Here is a 27,807-nt window from a genome sequence, read left to right as displayed (position 1 = left end):
CTGAGTCTCTGTTTGTCCTGTTCATTTCTTGCTTTTAGGTTTATATCCTACATATAAGTGATATCATGTGATTTTCAACTTTTTCAGTCTGGCTTATTTTGCTTAGCATGATTATCTCGAGGTCGATCCAAGTTGTCACAAATGGTAGTATTTCATCTCTTCTTATGACTGAGTAACATTTCATTGTATATATGTACCACAGCTTCTTTAGCCAATCATCTATCATAGGACACTTCAGTTGCTTCTATGTCCTGGCCACTGTGAATAGTGCTGCTATGAATATCAGTGTGCAAATATCTTTTCGGATATGGGTTTTTAAGTGTTTGGGGTAAATACCCAGTAGAAGGATTGCTGGTCCATTTAATCTTTAATATAGATGCATTGGGCCCAGGTAGGGAGGGAAAAATTTTAAAAGTACTATATAAAAACAATATCCATCACCTAATAACACTTCTAGATATGATGATGATGGTTACTGGGGGAAAGTGTGAGGGCATTTCCTGTAATTGAGGAAATTTGTCTGCAAATATAAACCACTTATAGGGAAAAAAACTCCTCTGTTTCTCCTCTGCTTTCAGTACTCACACTGGACACTTCTATGACTATATGTGTGGGAGTTTTCTCACACCAATCAATTCAACTCTGCTGGATACTGACTGAGTGTCCCACAATTTTATTCAATTCTGACACTGTCTATATGGAAATAGTATCAGATTCCACAAGTTAAGAGCTCAGTACTACAAGACTGCTGCCTTTCCCACTTCAAAGGCCAGTCGCAAGTCCAGGTTGTGACTTGTACTTTGACCAACTGGCTATAAGTCAGAGATTTCCCATAAACCCTTCCTTGGACTTGATCATTTGCTAGAATAGCCCAAAGAATTCAGGAAAAACCATTTACTTGTTATATTGCTGGTTTGTTATAAAAATGAATAACTCATAAACATCCACATGGATTAGATGGATAGGTATGTGGGAAGGAACACTGAGTTTCCATGCTCTCTGAGTGTGCCACTCTCCCAGTATCTCCACATGTTCACCAAGTCAGAAGCTCTCTGGACCCCTATACTTGTGAGATTTTCACAGAGGCTCCATTACATAGGCATGATTAATTAAATCATTGTCTATTGGCGATTAACTCAACCTCTAACCCCATTCGCCTGCCTGAGAGGTCAGGAGTGGGGTTGAAAGTTCCAACCCTCTAATCCTCTGGCAACCAGCTCCCATCCTGAGGCTAATCTAGGACCCTCCATCTACCATTCATTTATTTGCATACAAAAAGACTCTTATCACTTTCCAACTTTCCGAAGGTTTTAGGAGCTGTATACCAGAAAACTGGGATGAAGACCAAATATATATCTTATTATAAATCACAATATCACACCTCCTCTTTTGTTAGAGTCATAGTCATTGTGAGGAACCTGTACTACCATGGTTAAGTTTTTTAGTTAGTTCTGCTAATAATGAGACTAATACAGGTAAGAAACTGAATTATGTGAAGCAACTATTGATTTGAGAGGAGAGTCTTCTGTAAATGATTTATTTTGGTTTCCTGATGAAGACATTTAAGTTAAGTTATGTGAAAGGTAGCTTTCTCCAGATTCTATAAAAAATCCTGATGAGTGTTGAAGGGCCATGGAATTACCTCTGTCATATAAAAATCTTCATCAGAAAATAACTGCCTGTTGACATAAAAACAAACCTGTACAGAACTTTTATAAGAATTTGAGCCAAACAGGGGATACATCTGCAAGCAAGATCTCAACAGACTGAGAAAAATGCTTCCAAGAAATGGAATTTGCAGCTTCTTTTATGCATGTGGAATTCATGAGGGAACTAAGGAAGTTTATTTGAAGGTGGGAAAAGCAAGGTGGGGATTGAATTAGGGGATAGCTAAGATTAAGTGCTCTCTTGAGGGTGGTCATACTTTAGAAGGAGGTGTCTGAAAAGAGACATTTCAAAGGTGAGTTAAACTAGATGCACAGAAATAATAAACAGGGCTTGCTTAAGGCAAAGATAAGCCTTTTACTAAAGAAGTTACATGCCTGGGGCGTGACTACCCACCATGACCTGCCCAGTTAGTAATTTATAATCAGATCATACTGTGAGGTAACTTTTCACAGAACCCCGTTTTCATCTACAATTCCTACTTTTGGTCATAAATCAGTCCGAAGGATACATTGGTGACCAACCTTTTGGTCCAATAGTGTAGTCTCACAGAGCTAGGAAGATTTATTCCTAGGAAGTCTCAGTAGTGACTTCATCTTGTTGAATACTGGGGATGGGGCAATATTATATCCTTGGGATGTGGGTTAAACCCAAATTTTTCCCAAAAAGGAAGGGCAGGTAAATGGAAGGCAATCAGGTCTTATTTTTCATTGCAGAAAAAGAACACTCTAAATCATTTCTATCCTGTGAACTATCATAATCCAAGTTTTGCCTTCTATCTCAATTTTCTGTATCTGGCATCTAGTATAACATTCACATAAACCATAAAAAGAGTATGGAAAGTTATCTTATACATCTTCTTTAGCTTGGCAATATTGTAAGATGTCTCCTTTCAGTGTCAGTTCATAAGTCCATCTATTTAAGTCCAGCTTAAATGCACTGTCATGCATGAAATGTTAAAACTGAAAAAAAAAAATTGGGTTTGCCAGGGAGCTTGGGAGACCCAATTGGCTGTCTTGAGTTTCCCATAGCCTTGACTATTTGTTTAATTTGCAACTATTGTTTACCCATACAGTATCCCCTAGAATATTTTTCATCACTTATTTTACACTACAATATAACATAAAAACCTCACATCTTTTGAGGTATTCTAGGGGCCCTTCTGGAATATTACAGAGTTAGTCCTACGTATATTTAGATTTTAACTCTTAAAACCTAAATTTCTAATGAAAACTAAGAAGTAAGCAATTAACATTATTTCGCTTGGCAAATTTATGAAGACATTTTACAACCTCTAAAAACATATTTTATAGATGTCAAAGTCAATTATTAACATGGACTTATTTTTGTAAACCTGGGTAAAATATAAATATTATATTTAATATCAATAACTTGAAAGACATATCTGTTCTACTTAAATCAGCAAACTTAAACTTTTATTTACTAAGGACTAATCTTAGATTATGTGAACTTGGAAAGCATTTAAGTTAGTTTCTATATTTCTGAGAATTTTAGAATATTCAATCTTTAAAAGTGCTTGCCTTTAAATTAATTTTAACAATACCATCATAGGTAAAAAATTATTTCACATTTACAACATACATATATAGATACACACAGACAGACACAAATGGGGACCTTTCAGCCACAAGAAAAACTCACTAGTTTATAAAAGAACAGTTGGATTCAAATTTTGTTTGAGGCATTTACAATTTACATCTGTCATTGACTTGTCAAATTCCAAATTTTCCCTTTTAAAATAAGGACAGCCATTTTTAATACCTCAAAGAATTAGGTTGACAACTAAATGATATCATAATAGGTTGATCCATTTATCTAAATCCTCTTTTTGAAGCTTGGAGAGGTCAATTAAATATGCTTTTCATTGTTTTGCCTAATTTTATAGCTGACTTTTTTCTAATCGTGCATACAAAAGAATAATTTAGAAGTATCAAAGAGTGTTCATCTCGGTTATCTTAGTATTAATGGGAGACTGACTGTCATGGGCTTTTCCAGCCTGGGAGACATGATTTCCAATGTTAATTTTGAGATCTGTAGAGTCTGAACAAACTTATAGGAAAGACCAGCTTTTATGTACATCTTCAGACAAGCCAAAAGCCAAATGCCATGGACATCCCTATAGGACCACTTTAAACCCTAGAAGAAATTTTTCCACAGGCAACTTCACAAAGATCTCAGTCACCTAAGAATACCTGAGCGAAGGCCAATGAGAACCTACCAGATGGTGCTAGAACTTGTTTCAAAGATACTGGCCCCTCTCTTGGGCCCCTTTTTCTTGGAGTGAACTCATTCTAGGGCACCCTGCCCTTCTCAGGGCTCCCACTGGCTTCTCCAGGATTGGTTTCATTACTGCATTAGATGGCTCCTGGTGACCATCTCCACTACTCTGTAGGATTTGGGGATCCGCAACAACTGTTATGACCCCATTGGTTATTCGGGTTGGGCAAGCAAGCGTCCTTTCTCTTTTGGAGCTAAAGAGAGTTCAGTCTCTCATTTAACCCGCAAAGATTTTGTTCAGAGTCTCAGTGAGCAATCCAATAAAAAGCCAAAATTAAAAGCAGCAACCCATTGTTTTTTCTTTTTCCTGGGGTATCTCAACCCATACCCACCTTTAGGATTTTCTAAGAACAGTTCAAATAAAGTCATGGCCTGCTAGTTAAAGCAAGGAAGCCCAGGATTCTGAAAGTGAACTCACCCCAGTTCACCCGATGTGAAGTGGGTTGCCAGTGGGGCACAATGGGTACTTGCTTGTACCTAGCATCGGGTCTGAGTCCATAGAGTGGCCCTGGTGGGCTTCTTCAGAATCCTCCCGATCGTACTGAGTAAATGTCAATGTAAGAAATGTCCAAACCTGTTGAGAATTTTTATAGGAGTTTATTTGAGCCAAAACTGAGGACAGTTGCCTGGAAGCAAAATCTCAAATTCTCTGAAGAAAAATGCTTCCAAGAAATGACAGTTTGTAGCTTCTTTTATGCATGTGGAATTAAGGAGGGAACTAAGTAATATTACAAAAAGTTGGGAGACAGCAAGGTGTGGGTCTGATTACAGGATAGTTAATATTAAGTGCTCTCTAAATGATGGTCATGCTTTAGAAAGAGGGTCTAAAAGGGGCATTTAAAAAGATGTGTTAACCTAGATATGCAGAAACGATGGACAGGGCTTACTTAAGGCAAAGATAAGCTTTTTACTAAAGAAGGTACATGCCCGGGGCATGGCTACCTACCATGACCTGCCTGGTAAGGAATTTATGATCAAATTACCCTGTGAGGTTACTTTTCATAGGACCCCTTTTTCATCCACATGCCTAACTAAGGAGTGAAATAAAAAAAAACTATTAAATTTGATCTGGAGTGGAGAGCAAACTCCTGAGAGCCCTTAGCAGCTGTCTTGCTACCAGCAACAATTACCATCAGAGCTTGGAAGGAGCCATGGCTGCCACAGCCAGCCTCTGTCACCATCTCTATCACTACAACCATGAAGAGTAGGGCTGAGACCCAGTGGATTCCTGACATACTTCCACAATGCTGTAACTACTCAATGTGGCTCCATGGGTAGAGGTGGAGGCAGTGGCAGCCCCCTGGTCATCGCAGTGAAGGTTCGGGGAAATAAGTAAAATGGTTCAGTGTAAGAAACATGTTTTCATCCACAGAAATGACACCAAATAATATGCATTTGTACACCAGCCTGCCATACGTAGAGTAACCTCCAGGAAGCACCTTCCCGGTATAGGAGGTAGAGAAACTATAGAATTCAATGTCATTAAAGGAGAAAAGGGTGAAGAGGCAGCAAATGTTGCAGGCCTTTGTGGATTTCTAGTGCCAGGCAGTAAATAAGCAGCAGAGAGAGTATAACCATTGTAGACATTATTGACGTTATGGAGGTCCACCGTGTGTTTACCAGCAAACTTATTTTAATAAAAAGAATGGGGGAAAGAAAGAGGGATTGTAGAGTGCCCCTGAATGCCAGGCCCAACAGCATGCACAACTTACCCCACGTGGAAACCTTATGGATGTTATCCAGAGTATTCCAATCCTGTGCAGAGAAAAGCTATGAGTATTTCCTGATGACCAGGGTGAAGGAGAACAAGGTTGACCAGGGAGACAGATCACCTATTGTGGTTATAGACCATGACTCAGGGCCCTTCCTCATAGGACATCGATGAAGAGGATGAGGAAAATCAAGGAAGAGACCCAAGGTCAGCAGCCACCTCAACATAGGTGCCCCCAGAACTTCAGTTACCAACATAGACTCCCAGAAAACCCTAAACCACAAGATGACTAAGTCACCTCTGAGGCTGAGCAGGAAGAGGCTGAGTAAGTAAGGAATTACAATCTCTACCATCATCTGGATTAGTCACCTAACAAAGAAATGAATATGAAATTTCAGCAATAAGACCTGAACAAAAGATTGTTGCTAAAGACCTCAAGTGTTTGCTTTGTGTCCATTAGTCAGAAAATTAGAACTATCTCCATTATGGGGTTTTTATTATTTTTCTCTAAAGATACATCTTTTTAGTAATAACCAATGTGTTTTTTGAAGTCTGGTGTTTTTCATACACCTTTAAAGGTTTGAAAAGTGTTTAATATCAGGTCAACTTGGTGTTATCAAGAACCTCATTTTTAATTTGTAATAAAATTTTACAACTTGATTTTTTCACAGAAATCAGCAAACTGCAAATATATATTAATACAAGTTTAATAATAGTAGTGATAAAGCACTACAGAGGCAGAGTTTGACTTAAAGAACTCTAAGTTTTTCCTAGATTTTATATATTATTTGTTCTTTAGCAATGTTTTGTGAGTTCTCATATGTCTTGGTGATAAGAGACAGTATAGAGCATATACACAGAATATAGTAAATATTGTTCATTCATTTTCTCATGTAACTTTCTCTGTAAATGGCAAAATGGGATGGAGGAACATTTTACCATTCTATCTTTTACTATTGCTAGTAAAGAACTGAATATAGAGAGAAATCTCAAACTTTCTTCCTAAGAGAGAAGTATAGAAAGTGGTGGTTATTTTATGTTTTTTTTTTTTTTCCACATTTCAATGACTTTTACTTGGGCATGTGTGACTCATGTCCAGGATCAGGGGAGCAACATTCCTTCTTCGCTCATGGAATTGAATGCTTATAAATGACTTTGTTGGGGGGTGGTTCCTAATGGGAAAACCCTACTAAGAAGGAATGAGACTTAAAGACTTACAGCTAATAATTTTAGCTATATCATAGCCATGGGCCCAAGGAGCCAGCTCCACAGTCCTTGAATCATGACTACAAAATGTGCACTGTGGTGTTTAGCCCCTCAAGGGACGTAATTACTTTCTCCATGATATCCAGTTCTTGAAATGACCTAAACAAAAGCATTTCTTTTCCTCCCTTCCTCTGGTATGTGGCAAAGCAAATTGCATTTGTAGCAACTAGAAATTCTCGCGGCCTGGTCCTTGTTGGCAAGTAGCAGCAGAACTGGTCTGAGGGCTGCTGTTGGCGCAAATCAAAGAGCTCAAATGTTCTGCTTTGTGCTGTCCTTGGCAGGAAAAAAAAACTGTCTCTTATCCCATCTTCCTTCACCAAAAGCCTGAGAAATGTGATGTTATCAGTTGTTAAAAGTACTCAGTGCCATAATAACCATAAAAGGTACTGTCCTATCTTATCCTCCTGGTGGCTGGGGGACTTAAACCAGAGTAGATGAGTGCTTAACCCTTTTGAAGGACTGTGCAGTTTGCTCCTAAAACATACGTGCTTCACCTGGGCTCTAAGGTTACTTTTGAGTTTCTTAGTTGTTGCAAATCATCCATACCATTATTTTTGTGCTCTCTGTCCTTCCACAGGCCTGATACTTTTTCTCCCATTCTGTTTCAGGGCTAATCGTCGGGGTGATTCTGAGGTACGGCACCCCTGCCACCAGTGGCCATGACAAGTCACTCAGCTGCACTCAGGAAGACAGGGCCTTCAGCACCTTATTAGTTAATGTCAGTGGGAAGTTCTTCGAATATACCCTGAAAGGAGAAATCAGCCCTGGCAAGATCAACAGTGTAGAGCAGAATGATATGCTGAGGAAGGTGAGCTGGGGGCTCTCAGCCTTTGTTGTTCTGACATGGTTTTTTGATTTTCCAATTTGGTCTTGACCTTGTGGAGAGAAATCCTTTCAAACTCCTCGAGCATCGGTAGCATTGCTGGCTCTGTTTTTCTAGGAAACTTTTGGGTTATGTTGAGGAGAAGAAGGAACCAGATTTGAACTTGATCCTTTCATTTTTGCTAGGATCAGTAGATGATGTGGGCCACCGATGGTGCAGTGGGTTTGTACATCCCCACTCGGCTCATCTCTCCAACCGCCAGCTTTTCTTTACTACGTCTCTTGTTATGGTTTAGAAATGAGTTTGTTTCTTTCTTAAGGTCGATTTCACTTTTAGCTTGTTTATTCAGTGTTCAGAAGTATAATTCTTAGTTCTTCATGATTCTTTTGCCATATTCTATGAATATTTATCAAGTGCTCACTCTCATTGGTGATTGATGCCAAAGGCTTAATGATTCTTTGGAGGGAGAATGTCTTGTTGTCTTAGAATTTGAGTCTAAACATTGGTTTTCTTTTGATGTTAGGAGTAGTCCTTTCTCCACAGCAAAAAGGACTATATATCTCCTCATTCTGGTGATTTCCAGGATAAGAAAGAGATCTGTACAGGCATACCTTGTTTTATTGTGCTTCACTTTATTGAGCTTTGCAGGTGTTGTATTTTTAACAAATCAAAGGCAGGACTCTCCACCTGCAAAAAGATTATAACTTGCTTTATTGCAATACTCATTGTAGTGGTCTGGAACCAAACTTGCAATATCTCCGAGGTATGCCTATATGTATCCTCATACATTCTATTGCCTTATAGTCTTGGGCTTATCTGCAGGAAGGCTTCTGTATAAGGTCTAGGGGATCCAAGTTGTGGGAGCCCCTTTTAATATGGAACAAAGCTAATGTATGTGAAAGCTTGCAGTCAAAGACAGAGTGTAGCCTGTGTTCCAAAAATTAAATTATTATTGTTCTCAGGATCTACCCTGATCCTTAAAGAAAATTATTCTCCACTTTGAGTGTTCAACATGCCTGCCTACTCTGTGTCCTTAATGGCAGTCCTAGTGAGCTCTTTGCTTTCAACCTTTCATAAGAATGCATGAGATTTCCATAAACATTTGTGGAACTATATCCAACTGAGAAAGATGCCCAGTGTAAATACCATTATAATGACTGTTTTGAAATGGCCATGTGAGTCCTTTATATTGGATAGGATAGAGGAAAAAGGGAAAAGACTCTAACTCATTTCCATCTTTTAGATCATAATAGAAGATGAAGCTGTCTTTCATTCTCTTTAGAAAATATTTATTCAAATACCTTCTGTTTAAACTTTTGCAGTACAAAGCAAAGGTGGGAGAACACAGACTGAGATTATTGTCATTCATTGAGAGGTAAAGAAGCATGTTGAGGCAGCTTGGTTGCAAAGAGTATTGGAGTGAGTGTCAGGAAACTCTTGTGCTGGTTCATACATTACTGGGTTTGATGACTTCCAGAGTCTCACTCTCTTTGGCTCCAGTGTCCTCATACTGTACAAGTATTGTCCAGGGTCTGTTCTCATCATGACATTTCCTGCTTTTCAGACTACTCTTATCTTCAGCAAGAAAATAGAATAAAATATAATTTTGAGAGAACCATTCTACTTTTAATTAGGCCGATTAACATTTCCAGTTTCTAAAGAGAAATGCTGGCTTTACTTTTAATAATTAGAATGAAGATTTAAAATAATTGAATTAAGAGCCAATTAATCTACCAACACGAACAAATTCTTTAAAAAGATTAGGAGTTTTATAGGATACTTAATTCTTTTCTGGGTGTAAAAAGACTTTGCTGTCTAATGGTTTCAGATTGATTTCCCTATATCAAACTTACAGATAATTTTAATCCTCTTGGAGCTGCTGAATTTATGTTGATGTTTAGGAAGCCACTAGCATTATGTATCACAAAAGGCTGGCTACTTAAAAGAGGCTTACCTTTGGTAGAGCATTATGTCTATTAAATGATTCTGTGGGGGGATCCAGAAAATTAATAAAGAATCATGACTGCATCTTTTATTGCAATTGAGCCTTTATAAAGATTTGAATAAAAAAATCAGTATGTTTTTATTTCTTGTTTAAAATCATTGATCAGAAGCTTTTTGTGAGTTATCAACATTGTGTTGAACTCTTGTGTCTTAATATATATTAAACAGCACACCAAGGGCAAGGGTCAGAAGTGCTTTGTGGAGAAGAACATGCCAGTCCACAGGGGAGCTGTGGCTTCTGTCCTGTGATGAGTTCACATTTATGTAATTTGCTTTAAATATTCAGACTTTAGACAATGGCTTAAAATATTAAGCAAATATTATAGCACCAATTAGTATTAAACTAAAAATTAGCTTTTTTCTTTTTAAAATTTTAGGTAACATTTGATCCAGAGGTCTTTTTCAACATTCTGCTCCCTCCAATTATTTTCCATGCTGGATACAGTTTAAAGAAGGTAAGAGATTTTTGCCAGTATTTCTTAAAGCATGGGAATCTCTGTGCTAATTTACCTGCATAATTTTCTAGCTTTTTCCTTCTCCCAGATTGCTTATTACTGTGTTCTGTACCGATTCAGAAACTATAGTTGACTCATCATCAGTGATGCATTTCTGTATTAAAATCTGGAACTCTCATACATTGCCAGTGGGAATGTAAAATGGCATAGCCACTCTGGAAAACAGTTTTTCAGTTCCTTATAAAACTAAAGTTGAAGTTAACATATGACCAAGCAATTTTATTCCTGAAGATTTATTCCAGAGAAATGTTCACAAAAAACCTGTAGTGATTATTCATAGCAACTTTATTTGTAATAGCCAAAAACTGGAAAACAATCAAAATGTCCTACAATAGATAAAAGGTTAAATGAGTATACATACCATGGAATACTACTCACCAATAAAATGAAAAAAAAAAAAAACAAAAAACCAAACTATTGGTACACATAACAATCTGGATTGCTCTCAAAGGCCTTATGCTGAGTGGAAAAAATCCAAACTCAAAAGGTGACATATTCTATGATATTTTTATATAGCATTCTAGAAATGAGAAAATTATAGAGATGGAGAACAGATTAGTGGTTGCCAGGGGTTAGGAATGGTGGAGGGAGGCAGGTGGGTATGACTATAAAGGGGTAGCAGGAGGGAAATCTTCGTGGTGATGGAACAGTTCTGTATCTTGATTGCAGTGGTGGTTACACAAATCTACACAGGCAATACAATGATTAGAACTATTCACATATATTGTACCAATGTCATTTTCCTGATTTTGATATTGTGCTACAGTTATAACCAGTGGAGGAAACTGGGTTAAGGTACATAAGACCTTTGCAACTTCCATGAATTTACAATTACTCCAAAATAAAAAAGTTTTAAAAATCAGCTCTTATTATTGACGGTCATTGTGCTCAGTAGCAAGGTGGAGCCTAAACCCATAGTTATTTAAAATACCAAATACCTTTATAAGTAGTGTTAGTGGCTCCTTTCCTCTCCCATTGTGGGAGTATTCTGTGAAAACTTAGTCTCCTGAAAGGCCTTCCTCCCTCAAGCCAAGGAACTTGTTTCAGCTGACTTTCTGGATGGGGACTAAAGGAAACTTTTTCAGTGAACCTAGAGAAGAGAGATTTTGACTGCCAATAAAACTCAATAACATCCTTAGGAACTAGAGAATGCCTTCCAAATTGATAGATTAATCAAGAAAAAAGGAAAGAAACAAATTACTTATATCAGAAATGAAAGAGAGGACATCACTACAGGCCCTTCAGACATTAAAAGGACAATAAGGGGATACCACAAATAACTTTGTGGCAAGACATTTGACAACCCAGGTGAAATGGACAAATTCCTTAAAAGACACAAATTACCAAAACTGTCCCGAGAAGAGATAGAAAACTTGAACAGCCCTGTATTAAGAAATTGAGTTCATAATTTAAAACCTTTCCACAAGCCCAGAAAGCTTCACTGGTGAATGTTATCTAGCATTTAAGGAAGAGATAATACCAGTCCTATACAGACTCTTTTAGAACATAGAGGAGGGCACACTACCAACTCATTTTATGAGGGGATGCCTGCCTATCAGGTTGGTTCTTCTGTCAAAGCAACTCTGAAGTTTTCAGAAGGTTTTAAAACTATTTCTAATGAACATAAATATAGTTACTCTTTATGGAGCATCTGATATGTATTAGGAATGTTACATGTATTCTTTATTTCTGTTTTTACATACATTATTTCTAATCAAAGAAACTGTAAGAATGTGAGGCTAGTAGAAAATTATCTTATACCCCTACTCCCCCAGGTTTCCAACTCATTGATAAACAGACACAAAGTGTTAACTGACAATTGAATGATCTACTTATGACCCAAAGTCTCTGGTAACACATATTGGATGGCGTAGCTTAGCCCTTAGTAATGGGACTCCTTACTACACATCATGAACTGAAGACAGATGTCCTTTAGCTGTCAGGTTGGCCATAGTCACAGTTAGGGAGGCTGAAATGGAGAGATCTTAGAAATTGTTTGGCCTGCGAAAGGCTGTCTCTCTTGCTCACAGCATGGAGACTATAAAAGCAAGAGCAATACTCCACCTTGCAGAAGAGAGTCAAGACTGCAAGTCAGAGTCAAGCCATTCTTCCCTTTCAGAGCTCAAATGACACGTCCTTACTGTATCACCTTCAGGGGAGGAGGGATGGAACATAAGTCCATTCCCCATGATGCTTGAGGAACAGGAGGCTGTTTCTGCACACTAGCCCAACTTACATTTGTGTACTCCCAGACATGTAGAGGGTATCCTGCATTTTCCTGATGATGAACCTGGGCTTAGAATGATTAAGTTATGTGTGTGAGGTTACATAGATAATGTGGGACTGAGTCAAGGTTATGACCTGCCTGTCTGATCTCAGGGCCCAGGGTGTTCCTCTATGCTACACTCCCTCTAGATTTAGGTTTTCTGTACAAAAAAATATATCCCTTTTCTGACTAATCTATGGGGTTGCCAAAATCATCTGAATCTGTATGTCGGCTCTTGACACGTAACAGACAGTAGGTGATTTTATGGGTATAAATAATGTTATCATTTTATCTAGATGAAGAATTTGTGAAGTCATCTTCAGATCAAATGGATGATGAAAAATTTGGCATTTTAAATAACTAATCTTAATGTTTAATCAGGTCATGGTTGCTTTCAAATGAAACCAAATCCTTGGTTGTGAAAGCCACTCTGATGACTAAAAAACACCTTAGTTTTTTCAGAGCTTTCTTAGAAGAAAAATAAAAGGATTTACCAGTTACCTATTTGAGCTGTTTTTGAATTGCTAGTCTTTCAGGTTATCACCTATTAGTTTAATCTCTTTCCTTTAAAATAGTCATTATAAAGGCACTTAAATAGTTGGTTCTTACATGGTTGCCATCTCTGATTAAACCTGCTGTCATTTGAATATTTAATAACTATTTCACCATATACCTGCAGGTATATAAACAGATATATTCAGACCCTTCAACCTGTGCACATATAGTTGTCATGCAGATGGGCCTTATTTTATAACTTGGAAAAAATATCATTGGAATTAGCTTTGATTTTGTGCTACTACTTATGGTTTGCTTTTAGGACATTGGCAAAGAAAGAATTCACCTATAGAAGCCTTCATTTTTGGTAAACTTCCCCCCACCACTCACACACACATTAAAATTTATCAGTGGTGGGAGAAGAGGGCATTTCCCAAGGAGTAGGAATGTAAAGCTTAGAATGGTAGGAATTGGGATGTCAGGTGAGTTTTCATAGAAAGAAAACTTTCTCTTCCTGCTCTGTCTTAGACTTATATTCTTACAGGCTTTACCAGGGCATGTCATCTCCTTTAGTCTCTGTTACATTCTATATTGGAGAGGAAAATGTAAGGGAGACTCTGAACCAGTCATGGCCATGTGAACCACACATGGCTGTGTGAACTATCATAACCAAATAAGAAGAGGATGAAAGATATAGGATTCCTCTAGACACCTCCTGCCCTTTCTTCCCTAAAGGGTGTGATGGGAATCGAGAAGGGTAGCTCATGTAGTGAGAATGTAATGCCCTGGGGTCTGAGATCTGCTTTCTAGTTCTGGTGCTGCTATTTGGTGGTTGTGTGACTTCGGGCAATTCACATCCTGTAAATCTTTGAGCCTTAGATTTCTCTCATATAAAATGGATCAAATAACACCTTCATGATGGTTTTTTTTGTGAGAACTAGATGAGCTAATATATGTGAAAGTACAGTTGCCCCTTGAATAACACAGGTTTGAACTTCACACATGCACTTATATGCAGATGTCTTCAATAAATACTGTAAATATATTTTCCTTATAGTTTTCTTAACATTTTCTTTTCTCATAGTAACAAACCTTACTTCGTTTTAATAATACAGTATGCAATATGTATAACATGCAAAATACATGTTAATCCACTGTTTATATTATTGGTAAGGCTTCCAGTCAACAGTAGGCTATTCATAGTTAAGTTTTGGGGGAGTCAAAAGTTACACGTGGAATTTTGAGATCAGACAAAATGACATAGATGATAGAAGCTTTGCTCATCCCCTCTTGAGACCACATCAAAGTTGTGATGGAAACACAGAGCAAACAACAAGCAGAGTCACCTGGGGTCTAGAAGAATAGAAGCCCTACAACTAGGGAGAGAAATAAGAAATCACCCTGCAATGGTTGGAGGTAGGAGGTGGCGAAGACACAAGCCTGCCAGGTCCCAAGCAGCTGAGTTGGACAGAGGCTGCAGCAGTGGCAGTCGGCAGCTGCAGATGCCTCTTAAAGGGGCTGTGTCCACAGGTAGACTGTTGCAGTGACAGCCTGGCTTGCTCTGAGCACCAGCGCTGGGTCAGCTGCTTGGGGGGCACAAGGGATTTACAGGGGGACACTGAATTGTTGAAGTGAGGGCCAGGGGCAAGGCTTTCTCCTGGGCAGAAGCGATGGTGTTATCCATTGTTCCTCTGTTAAGCCCTCCCCTCTCCCACTGTGCAGACTCAGTGCCGCCATAGATGAGATGTCATCACACTGGATAACAGAAGTCACTCTGCCCAGAGGATTCCCTGAAACTTTGCCTCCCTCAACTTGTGGCCCTACCCAGGCCGCATCCAGTTGTGTCCTCGGTGAGTCCTGTGCCACTTGCTGAGCAGTGCCAAGACTCACACTGGTGGCAGCTGGTCTCGGTTTCTGACATGGCCTCTCGAGGCACCTATAAGCACAGTATCTGTGGATTGCTTGCTGCATCTTAACAGGTGGCCCTGGAGAGGCACAGGCTGGGTCTAAACTTGGCCTTCAGCTGAACCCTTCTCAGGACTGTGCCGCTGGACACCTGCTACATAAAGCCACTCTAATAAGATGGGGAGACTTAGGAGCTTTGTTTAGTACATGTAAACAGACACGGAAAGGTAGCCAAAATGGGAAGACAAAGAAGCAGAGACCATATGAAAGAACAGAACAGAGATCCAGGAAAAATGGAGTAAAGCAATCTAACAGATGCAGAGTTCAAAACATTGGTTATAAAGATGCTCAATGAACTTAGGGAAAGTGTAGATATATTCGATGAGAACTTAAAGAGATAAAAAACAAAAATGGAAATAGAAATTATAAAAGAGAACCAGTCGGAAATGAAGAACACATTATCTGAGATGAAGAGTATATTAGAGGGAATCAGTATTGTGGAGGAAGAAGAGGGTCGAACCACCAATATAGAAGATGAAACACTCAATCAGAATGGGAAGAAAAAGGTAACCAAGAATATAATAATAATTTAAGGAGCCTATAGGACAGAATTAAGGGTAAAAATATCCATGTAATAAGGGTTCCTGAAGAGGGAGAACAAGAAGTTGAACAGCTATTTGAAGAAATAATAATGGAAAACTTCCATCACCTGGTAAAGGAAATAGACATACAACCCCAGGAAGCTCTAAGTGTCTCAAGAAAGAGGAATCCAAAGAGGCCCACACCAAGACACATCATAATTAAGATGCCAAAGTTTAAATACAGAGAGAGAACCTTAAAAGCAGCAAGAGAAAGCAATTAGTTACCTACAAGGGAGAACCTATAAGACTGGCAGCTGATGTCTCAAAGGAAACTTTGCAGGAAGAAGGGCTTGGCACAAAATATTCAAAGTGATGAAAACCCAGGTTCTATAACCAAGAATACTTTATCCAGCAAAGCTATTATTTAAAGTTGAAAGACAGATAAAGAGCTTCCCAGACAAAAATATTTTAAAGGAATTTATCAACACCAAGCCAGTATTACAGGAAATGTTGGAGGGACCTCTTTACAAAGTAAAAACATGTATCAAAAACATGAATAATGAGTGGTAACAACATAATATGTATAGGCAATACCCTCATTTGGTGACTGTTGGCATGGCAAGCCCTCGAAGTCTTCTGAGCATGTGGCTTAGAGGCACTAGGCATTCTTTGACACCTTCACAGCCTGAGAGGATCAAGCATTGGGTAAGGCCAAAGTCAAGGCCTCAGATCCTCTGTCTGGAATACAGGCCAGAGGGTGCCCTCAGTCCTTTGATCACACTTCATGGTGACTGCTCCATCCAGGCTGAGTTCTTCCTGTGCCCTTCTGTCCCTGATATTGCTCAGCTGACAGTGCTGGAGCTCTCCTTACTTTTAAAATTTTTAGATAAAGTATTCCTGGCTCCTGTTTAATTAGAGTATTTGGGGGATTTTGTTGGTTTGTTGTTGTTAAATAATTCTTATTGTCCAATGAAGACATCTTATGCCTTGAGGAACCATGTCTCAGGATCCCAAGAACAGGAATTTTCTCCATCAGAATATCCCACACCATAATGACTTATGAGAATTAAATTTGTGCATGTGTGTCCGTGTATGTGCATGTGCACATGCATGTGTATATGTGTGTGTTTTAAAGTAGCCAATGAATGTACAGAAGTATTGAGAGGATTCTGGTTTTGCCATCTTTCTGAATAATTGCTAGATCTTATATTGGTGTAAGAATATGAACTTACATACATATAATGTGTTATACACACACACACGCACATATATACTTACAAACTTTCCCACCTTAAATGGAACTAGCTATTTCTCATTTCTTTATATTGTTGCTCTTTCCCAGGCTCCAAAGATTAATTTAGATGAGTATCAGGAGGTACCGCAGATGCCATGAACAGATACTTAAGACACTGTTTTCTGATATTGAATTAAGCAGAGAAAGTTCCTTAGATAGCACTTTCATATTTTATTAGTTTCAAACGTATCTGTAATGATCTTCTAAGGTACTACCAGAACTAGAAGTGACTAGCTGAATCACTAGAACGAATGGTTTGGGTTAATCTATGAAGCTGAATCACTAGAACGAATGGTTTGGGTTAATCTATGAAAATGATTGATTTACTTGCACATGCATGTACACACACACACACACACACACACACACACACACCTCTAATGTAATTAATGTAATCAACCAGAGCAGTTTTGTCTGAAATTTACTAAGCCCTTGCATGCTTGCTTGGTGATTGGTTAGCCAAAAGATATTTTAAAGCCATGATGTTTAAGACTAAACAGCATTATTCAGGAATAACTTCAGTTATAATTTGATATAACAGAAGCAAGTAAGTAAAGTTTCACTTTTTAGAGACTGTTAATGTATTTCTAATGCTTACTGCCAACAATCACAATGTGATTCCTGCTTTCTTTTGTTTTATTCAGAGACACTTTTTCAGAAACCTTGGGTCTATTCTGGCCTATGCCTTCTTGGGGACTGCTGTTTCCTGCTTCATTATCGGGTAAGGGACTCTTTGTCATATAAGCTAATTAACACACTTTCCAAAGAGATGAGATCCACATGGGTCCACAGAGTCTAGTATCCTCCCCGCCCAGCTTTATTGAAACATAATTGACACATAAGGTTATGTAAGTTTAAGATGTACGATGTGTTGATTTGATACATTTATAAATCGTAAAATGATTACCACCATGGTGTTAGCTAATACCTCCATCTTATCACATAGTGGCCATTTCTTTCTTTTTTTTTTTCGTGGTGAGAACATTTGAGACCTTCTCTCTTATCAACATTCAAGTATATGATAAAGCATTATTAGCTACAATCACTATGCTGTACATTATATCCCCAAACTTGTTAATCTTATTACTGGAAATTTGTACCCTTTGAGCAACATCTCTTCATTTCCCCACCCCCGAGCCCCTGGGAATCACCAGAGATCAATTTTTGGATGTTTATGATGATAGTAGTTAAGATCTAGAGCTACATTGTCCAGTGTGGTAGCTATTAGCCATATGTGGCTATTTAAATTAAAATTAAGATTAATTAAAATGAAATAAAATTATATCTAGTCCCCAGATCTTGGTTTCTAATATCATTCTCCAATAATAAGAACTAGGGCCCTTTGCAGAAATGATTGATTCAAGGGCTGGGACAGCAAATATGCAAGATGAGAATGGAGCATCTTATAATGCCAAAAAGTAAGTGCTCAGAAAATAAACAAACAAACGAAAAGATGTGGGGGCATGACAAAAGGATACAGAGTCAACCTGAAAGCTCCCTTGGTGACCAAAGAACAACAAAATAAGTAACATAGTATTGGATTATCACCCAAAGTATAAAATAAATATCTGAGTCTATACTGGTACACAGAAATGACTGGGTGAATAAATAAATGGGGGTAGAAATGACAAATCTCCTGTGCAGAATAATTCCAAATAATTTATATAGATACATTCCCCCTCAAAGAGATGGACCTTAGCCCCTCCCCCCCCACATTGGTTGTGGGCTATGCAGAATGACTTCCAAAGAACGCAGATGGAAAAGAAGAAGAAAGAGTAACATTACAGGGAAGAAACCTGACAAACACTAGCTTAGCCACACAACCAAGATTAACACCAATAGTGGTAAATCATGTTGATACTCTGTACCCTTGATATTCGTGGTGAGAATGGCATTTTACCTCTGTGTCTTCCTCTCCAAAACACATTACCTCAGTCTAATCATGAGAAAGCAATCAGACAAGTCCCAATTAAGAGACATTCTACAAAATACCTGACTAGTTCTCCTCAAAATGGACAAGTTTATCAAAGGAGAAGTCGGATAAACTGTCACACCCAAGAGGAGACTAAAGAGATGTGATGAGTAAATGTAATGTGGTATTCTGGATGGGATCCTGGAAAAGAAAAAGGTCATTAAGTAAAAACTAAGGAAATCTGAATAAAGTACAGACTTTAGTTAATTAAAAAAATTAGCTGGACTTCTAATTTCAACATCATCTATTTATTAATTTATATTGTAATATCTCATGTACTTTTTATTGATTGTTTGATATGATTCTGAATTTTGAATACTTGCTGTTTTTTGTCATTAGAGATTGTTTTCATAAGAAAAAATAGCTGGAAATCTGAAATAAAGGTAGGGGCCTTTTATGCCATCAAAAAAGAAGGGGCTTGGACATTGTCCTTTAAGAGAGACAAGCCATTGAAGTGTGATAGGTTAGATAACTGGCATTGGTGATTATGGGAGGCAAAATGAGGAAAAGGCTGCCAGAGAGAAGTCTATTGCCTAAGTCTAAGCTTGTGGTAGAAGGAAATGAAGAGGAAGGTATGGTTTCAGGAAATATTTAAAAAGTAGATGAAAGAAGCCTTTGATAAGCAACAAAGGACAAATTGCATCTGTGTCATAGAGCTACTGTGAATTGAAATAGAACTATCTAAGTGTCTGGAACAGTTCCTGGTACACAGTAAGCAAGCATTAAGTTATAGCTGTTTATTTTCAAAAGGATTCAATTCTGCAAATAGTTCTTGAGCTCTTAGCTTAGTCAAGCTACTGCTCTTGATGCACAGGATACGAAGGTGAACAAGGACATGGTCCCAGCCATCAAGAATCTTATTAGAGGGCTGGCTATAGGGTACAATGAGTCTATTCTGTAGTTATTTTTATTCCCCTAACCCCTGCAACTGCTGGTGCTGCTGCCACACACACACACACACACACACACACACACACACCCTTAAGTAACACGTACTAGGCCTTTTAACACTCCTCACTCCTAATCTGTAAGCTATACTGTAGGAAATGTGCTCTGGCTAAGTTCAAATATTAAACTTGGTGGTTCCTCTTGGGCCACATCACATTCTGCACAGCATAAGGAGGACTGCTGCTGGCCTGCCTAACCTATGCAAGGAATGAGAGTCCAGATATGTTGGTGGGTAGTGGGTACACTGATATTTTAATAGGATGTTTAGAGAGTTTTGCCTCTTTTCCCTTCTTTGAAATAATTCTTGGCAGAGAAGATCGATCATTTGAATGTTTGTGAGCAACCCATTTTTTTTTCTCTCCAGCTTCATCCAGTCCCCTCAACTTCCATGATTTTAAACACACCAGCTTAGAATCCTGTGAGTTTTGTAGCAATTTATTACACATTATGCAAGGTTCTTTCTCTTCCTTTCTTCTCTGTTATCCAGTTGCTTAAGATGTCATTGTTGCTAATTGAGGACCATACTTTATAGTTGTAAGTAAGCACAACTTTTTTTTTAAATGGAATGTTCAGATGGTTCAGCAAGATTACATTAATTGCAAACTATTATTTGGTGCCAAAGCCTTATTGCACATATTCCCAGTAACTATTCAACCACAATAGCTGCCTGATATTTTCATGACTCCCTTGAAGTAGAGTATTTTAGTACTACTCTGCTTGTGCATTTGCTAGGTCACTCACTAAGGAGGATTTTCTTTTCTTTTTTTCTTCTGACATATTTTACCTTCCCTTCTTACAGAAATCTCATGTATGGTGTGGTGAAGCTCATGAAGATGGTAGGACAACTCTCGGATAAATTTTACTACACGGATTGTCTCTTTTTTGGAGCAATTATCTCTGCCACTGACCCAGGTATTTGCATATTTGGATATTTGGTTTTATCATTATGACATTCCATTATTTAAATCCTAAAAAGTTCAGAGCAATCATGAACTTTGGTTGCAATAGGGAGACTATAGTTTAAATGTGGAATGGCTGAGGAAGAGACCAGTAAGTGGTCTAACAGACTTAGATGGCATGCATTTCCTTATTATTACTATTATTATTATTATTATTATTAATTATAAAAAACCAAATGACATAAAATTTATTTTCTTAATCATTTTTAAGTGTGCAGTTTAGCAGTGTAGGTATATTTGCATTGTTGTCCAACCAACCTCTAGAACTTTTTCAACTTGTAAAACTGAAACTCTATACCCATTAAACAACTCCCCATTTCCCCTTCCCATTAGTCTTTGGCAACCACCATTCTACTTTCTGTCTCTTTGAGTTTGACTACTCTAATATCTCGTATAAGTGGAATCCTACAGTATTTTTTATGACTAGCTTATTTCGCTTAGTATAATGTCCTCAAGGTTCATTCCTGTTATAGTATGTGTCAGAATTTCCATCCTTTTTAAACCTGAATAACATTTCACTTTATGTATTTATTGCATTTTGTTTATTTTTTTATCTGCCAATGGACACTTACGTTGCTTCTACCTGTATTTCATTTTGTCTTTCATTTGGCAATGTCTAATTTGGTCATAATTTTTACACTTAGACTATCTTCTTTTCCAATATTGTGCTTTTGTATTCTTTTTGGAAACATATCATTTAGTTTAAATAATGCCTTTTCTTAGAAATGCCCACTGGTACCTGTAGTGCATGTAAGTTAATTTGCAAACTCCTTTGTGCAATGTTCCTACATGACTGCACACTATGACGTGATTCCTATACATAAATTTCTTAACTTGTATTTTTCAAGTGTTAGTTGAACCAATCCTTAAAAGCTAAACCAATTCTTATTATATGTCCTTCCTCCTCTGTAGCTCAAGAACAAATAAATAAAACAAAACAAAACAAAACAAAACAAAAACCTCTCCTCCCCAAGTTAGAACCCAGTTTGCATAAAGTAGTTATAGATACTCCTTCCTCTAATACCGACTATTGAGGGCACATCTAAGGGAAAGAATTTACAGAAAAAAAGCTGATTCTATCTTAATAGTGGAGATGGAAAGGTCTTCTCAACATCTACAATGGCCTCTAACATTCTGGCACTAATGAACTTAAACATACTAAAATTCTCTCCTCCTTGTACACCATTCCTCCTGGGGGTCCTCTAGGTCAGTGCTATCCCAAAGACCTTTGTGTGATGATAGCAATGTTCTGTAATCTTCCCAGTCCATTATGGTAGCAAGTAGTCACATGTAGCTTTTGAGCACTTGAAATGTGGGATAGTGCAACTGAAGAACTGAATTTTAAATTTTATTTTATATTTAAGTAATTTAAATTTAAATAGCCACATGTAACTGTTTAGCACAGCTCTAGACAGTTATGTGGTTCTAAAAATTCTTGATGTTCCAAAAACCATTGACCTCTATGATACCCATATTTTATTATAAACACTCTAAATTGGTATTGAAGACTTGCTGGTTAAAGCACTCTGATTTGTGAAAAGAATATGGGATGTGGAGTTGTAGGTAAGTTTTAGTTCTAGCCCTGCCAGTCACTGACAGGATGGCCTGGGCATGCTTTATCACTTCCATGTCAATTTCTTCATTTATGAAGTAGGAATAATGGTACCTATTTCCTAGGGCTATTGTAAATATTAAATGATATAACATGTAAATCATTGAGCATAGCATCTGCTAATAATGTTGGTCTGTATCTACATCTAACTCAAATTTCTCTGTTTTCCCTGTTTTTTTTTTTTTTTTAAATAAATAACAGGTCATTACTTAACCCCAGCATGTTCTAAAGAGCACTCTGAAAAGTAGCTTTATTATTTTAATACTACAAGGTCTGTGACTATTTCCAAACATGTGTCTATTGAGAAATAGATTCTTCATCAGTCTAAGAAAGATGTTTAGTCTCTCTGAAAATATATTACTAACTATACTCATCTATAACTTTTTAACTAACTGCTTATTAGTACCACCAACAAGCAAAGGGAGGTTAGTGTAACATAAAGATTACTGATATTGTTCTTTGATCTATTAGTATTGCTTCATTTAATTGAATACAAAGGCTTATTTTTCCAGATTATTTTTGTAATTATTTACTTCACTTTAATGTGTCCATCCTGTGGTGGAAAATAATGGAAGACATTACCATGATACACCAGTTTTATTTAGCTTGTGAAGATTGGCACAGTAAAGGTTTTATATAAATTGAAAATTCTAGAAAATTGAGAGTTTAATCTTATTAAACATCAGAACATTAACTGCTTTTTAATGGAAATCTCTCTGAAATGTAGAATTTTTTTAAAAATTAAAAGTGTTTTACCAGCTTCCAAATCTGTTGTTTGAAAACATGGGCCATACAAGAGATAAAAAACTTAAATGTAGAGTTAGAGGAGACCATAAGACCCAATTGACTTCTTGTGCCTGGTGTATCAAACAAAAATTCTGGTATTTGGATATGTAATGGTATTGACTGATATGAAAGAATAAAAGTCTCTGTCCCTGATTACACTGTACTTGGCTCGAGACACTAGTCTTTAGTCTTCCCATTGAAGGGGACAGCATACATTTGGAATGGTGGAAGCTTCTTTGCGACCAGGAGCCCTCTTCATCCTGTGGTTATGTGTCATGGGTGCCATGTGTCATCTTTGTAGACTGTTACTTTAGATGGATCCACAATTCAGGAAAGAAAATGAAATTTCCAACCCATAGTGCATTCCTAGGCAGCTACCAGAGAAAATGTGTACTATGCCTTCCTGTGAGCCATTATGAAGTGACTCTTCTCATTTTAATTGTTACTTTTATACCCCTCGAGTCAATCAGGCCTACTCACAGGTTTCAAATCTGTGATCTGTGTTGTCAGAGTGATTCTCTAGTGCCATCACCCAGGCTAGTCAGTCTCTCACTTATCCTTCGAAATTTAATTCAAATCTGCCATCTGCCTAATTATTCTTCCCTCATTCCTTCAGTTACTTGCTCCTCACAGCTCTTGAGTCAAGTCTGTGTTGTGCATAATACTTGCCGCTTTGTACTGAGTGTTCACAAGTGCTAAATGCTCTTTAGGACGCAGATGAAGTATTCAGAAGTTAGTTGAATGAACAAATTCAGGTTCTTGAGTTTTCCTTCTTTACCTATATGTTATTCTTTTATTTTTCCCACTACTTTTTAGATACCTGTACCAGTGGTCTTCAGTCAGTTCATTGTAAGTTTTTGGTCCATGTTCAGTTTGAAACAGCTATCGGATTTCAAGGGTCCTGCTGTGGGGGAATAGTCTATTTACTCTCCATCTTTAGAAGCCACTCACTCAGTCTGTCATCTCCCCATCATCTTTCGGGTGTCAGAACCTGTATTCCTCATCTTGATTGGGCACAGCCCTGCTCAGGAGGGGCATGGCAGAATTCCCACCCTGTTTTATAAGGTGATGGGCAGGAAGAATGGGAAATCGAAATTCAGAGTGGCCAAATTCAGAGCAGCGCAGTGTGTTAATTGTTGTTATTAATTATGCAAGTTAGCCTTTATTGTCATGGATAAATGAGTTAACTATACTTTAGTTACTATAGTTCTTTAGAAAAATAGTGTTTAAAAGTCAGAAGAGCTTTTGGAAATCATGTAGCTCAAACCCTCACTTTATTAAACTCTTTAGACTTTGCTGTGTGCTAAGTTCTCATAGCCTGTTGGTGGCTATGTTGAATGCTTCTGTTTGCCCCTCCAGATTTACCCGCCATGCTTATCATTGTCCTCTTAGTGCCAGGAGGCTGACTTATATGGAAGATTTCGGAGGTTCCTTTGCCTTCTGGTTTTCCATTGGATTTGTCCATGGGGGAACACCAGTAGGAGACTAGAAGGAGGGTGATGATGTAGGGTCCCTGTGGGCTGGCTGTGTCCCTTTATCAAAAGTCACAGTTTTTGCCAGGTGACCTTCTCCACCCAGCTCCTGGTTCTGGCAATCACTCCTTCCCTGGACCCTTTGAGCCTAGGGATGGTATAAAAGCTACCTGTTTTCAGCTTCAGTTACTACCCTCTCCCGTGTGGCTTTCCCATACTCTGCCCATGCTTCTATAAGTAATCCCTTTATTAAATACTTCTCAAATTGCTCAATTTGAGGATGCCATCTGTTTCTTGCCAGGACCACAACTGATAAAGTCCTGGGACCCAGGTCTTCTGGGCTGCCAGAGTTGTATGCTGTTTGTGGGGAGGAGGAGGGAGAAAGAGTGAGGGAAGGAGAGATTATAAGGAATTGGCTTATGTAATTATGGAGACTGAGAAGTCTCAAAATCAGCAGTCCAAAGTCTTGAGAACCAGGAAAGCCAATGGTGTAGTTCTAGTCCAAGTCCAAGAGTAGGAAGAGACTGATGTCTCAGCTCAAAGACAGCCAGGCAGACAGACTTCTACCTTACTCTGCATTTTTTATTCTAGTCAAGCCTTTAACAAACTACATGAGTCCCACCCACATGGGGGAATGTAATCTGCTTTATTCACTCTACTGGTTCAAATGGCAATATCATCCAGAACCTCACAGACACACCCAAGATAATGTATAATCAAATATCTGAGCACCTCATGGCCCAGTCAAGTTGACACATAAAATTAACCATAACAAGCTTTATGTAAGGAGCCACAAATATTGTTCATGTAATTAAAAAATCCAGAAAATAAGAACTATTTTTTAGCCTAATGCCTAAAGATTTTTCCTGTTGTGGAACCTGATAGAGGTTTAAGGATGGAGGAAAGAGATTGACTTTGTGTTTCGTGTTATGAAGATGACATGTCCTGTAGAAACTAAAACTGCTGGCCCTGTTAATGCCTGGTTAGCGTCTGAAAGCTTAGAGTAGTGATTTTATAGCCTAAATTTATGATTACCTGGAGCAGCTTCATGATATAGTCAACATTTTTCAAATTATTCTTTGTTTACTCTCAATAAATTAATTAAATGTTTTGAAAAGGAAGGCATGATGGGGGTAGTGTAGTTTTGAAATCTTCCTTAATCCCTAACAAAAATATGGAAAGCCAGGGCAGCAAAAGAAAAAACACAGACACAATTAGCTGGCAGAGTATCCCCATGAATCCCCAACCATCAACTGGTGGGGTCCAGCTACCAGCAGCAGTGAGACTTAGGGATGGGAACAGCAGCTGTGTAGGAGGAAGCAAAGTGGAGAAGATGAGGCCGTTGATTATTTTGACTGTCAGAGAACCCAGAAATGTCCCACAAGTATTCACACTAAAAAGGAGGGGTCCCCACTGGGAGTAAATAACTTCATATGCATATCGGATAGTAACAGTTAAAACTGAGAAGGGCTTTACAGACTCCATTTGGCGGTGAGGGCAAGGAGAATGGAGGAGGTGTGAGGCTGCTGAAGTAACCTGGGCCCCTAAGGCTCTGAGAAAATACCCAGTGAAGATCTCTCTGGAAGTTACTCCTTAAAAATGAACTGCTAGGACCATGAACCTTGATTGGTGGGGGTTAAAGAAGAAAAAAACTCAGGTAATAGTGAAGGAGGAGACCAGAGGAAGTAGATTTCACAGTGTTGGGGAGATGGCCATGTTTTTAACACTTCAATGTAAAACCAGAAGAGAGAGCCCTAGAGCCATGAAACTAGGAAATCTATTATGGGCCTTCCACCCCTGACCTACTTCACTTAATATGAGGAGCAGAAAAAATTGAGGTTGAACTTCATGCAAACATATCATAAGAAAAAAATGAAGTTGATCTTTCTGAATAATAAAATTACAGATAATGAAGTCATACCAGAAAAATAGGGTCCCAAGGCAGACCAAACTTTATTAATATTCCAACAGAAGCTAAAGGAAATTTACTTATTTATTTATTTATTTTAATGCCTACAGCACCTGGTCTTCCTAGGTGGTCTCCCATCCAAGTACTAACCAGGCCCAACCCTGCTTAGCTTCTGAGATCAGATGAGATTGGGCACGTCCAGGGTGGCATGACCATAGACGCTACAGGAAATTTTTAAATGATAGAAGTTATGAAAAAACTGTATACATCAGTACTAGAAAATTTAGTATTGAGAAGACTAAATAATAGGGCTTTATGAAAAGAGAGCTGACAGAAGGGAATGGAGGAGGAACCCATGGAGTAAAAGAGATGTAAAAAAAAGTATTTAAAAATAAATTTTAAAATGGGCAAAACCAAATGATAATGTCAGGGAATATACATCGGGTAATCCAAGTATAAGAAAATGCAAGGAAGTGATTACTATAAAATCAGTGGTTACTTTTGAATAAAGAAAGGGGTTTGAAATTTGGATGGAACATAGAGATGGAGTTCCAAGGGAGCTGGCAAAGTTCCATTTCTTGAACTGGATGATGGTTACAAGAGTGGTTGGCTTATAACTCATTAAACTAAATGTTCATTTGGCTTAGTTTTTCTAATTGTATCAATTATCAATGCTTTTGGTACAAATAACAGAAAAACCTGGCAATACCATCTTAAACAAATAGCTGTTTATCTTGGCTAATGGTCCTGAGCTGGTGCCACGGCTCCTGCTACAATCAGATATCCAGGCACTTGGTCTTTCTAGAGGACTACCCTTGGGTTTCAGATACACAGTTGTTCTTTGGAGGCAAGATGACCGCACTGCATACAGCCGCTGCATTCAGTCTCTCCGCCGTCTTCCAGGCAGGAAGAAGTGGCACTCACTGCAAGGAAAACTGGGGAAAAGAGACTTTAGTTTTAAAAATCCTTATGGTAGAAACTAATAAAGTAGAAAGTAGGTGTGAGTGCTGAGAGAGAACCCTACCTGTGTGTGTGTGTGTGTGTGTGTGTGTGTGTGTGTGTGTGTAGAGGGAGGGGGAGAGAGAGAGAGCGCGCGAGCGGGCGAGCGCAGTAGTACTTACCTGGGGGTGATTTTGACCCCCCTCAGGAGATATTTGGCAACATCTAGAGACATTTTTGGTGTCACAATTGTGGGGGGCGGGGTATAGTACTACTGGTATCTTGTGGGTAGAGGCCAGGGATGCTGCTAAATATTCTACAATGCACAGGATAGCCCTCTACAACGAAGAATTTTCTGGCCTCAAATGTCAGTGGAGCTGAAGTTGA

General features: G+C 38.2%; 1 protein-coding gene and 1 non-coding gene across 5 annotated transcripts in view; one reads left to right on the top strand and one right to left on the bottom strand.

The window, feature by feature from the left end:
* SLC9A7 (solute carrier family 9 member A7) overlaps nt 1–27,807 on the top strand; it is a 146,030-nt gene that overhangs the window by 69,329 nt on the left and 48,894 nt on the right. For all 4 annotated transcript variants that reach the window (XM_015585561.2, XM_015585560.2, XM_015585562.2 and 1 more), the window contains exons 2-5: nt 7,549–7,748; nt 10,145–10,222; nt 17,468–17,544; nt 20,543–20,655. In XM_015585561.2, the coding sequence (XP_015441047.1) occupies nt 7,549–7,748; nt 10,145–10,222; nt 17,468–17,544; nt 20,543–20,655 (468 nt within the window). The remainder of the gene's footprint in view (nt 1–7,548; nt 7,749–10,144; nt 10,223–17,467; nt 17,545–20,542; nt 20,656–27,807) is intronic.
* LOC112475619 lies at nt 26,583–26,701 on the bottom strand. Its single transcript, XR_003044785.1, has one exon. It is a non-coding gene; the product is annotated as a 5S ribosomal RNA (ribosomal RNA).

This window comes from Pteropus alecto, unplaced genomic scaffold (assembly GCF_000325575.1).
Source record: "Pteropus alecto unplaced genomic scaffold, ASM32557v1 scaffold392, whole genome shotgun sequence".
Classification (NCBI taxonomy): domain Eukaryota; kingdom Metazoa; phylum Chordata; class Mammalia; order Chiroptera; family Pteropodidae; genus Pteropus; species Pteropus alecto.
The sequence above is the reverse complement of the archived record's forward strand: the minus strand, read 5'-3'. Positions and strand labels throughout refer to the sequence as shown.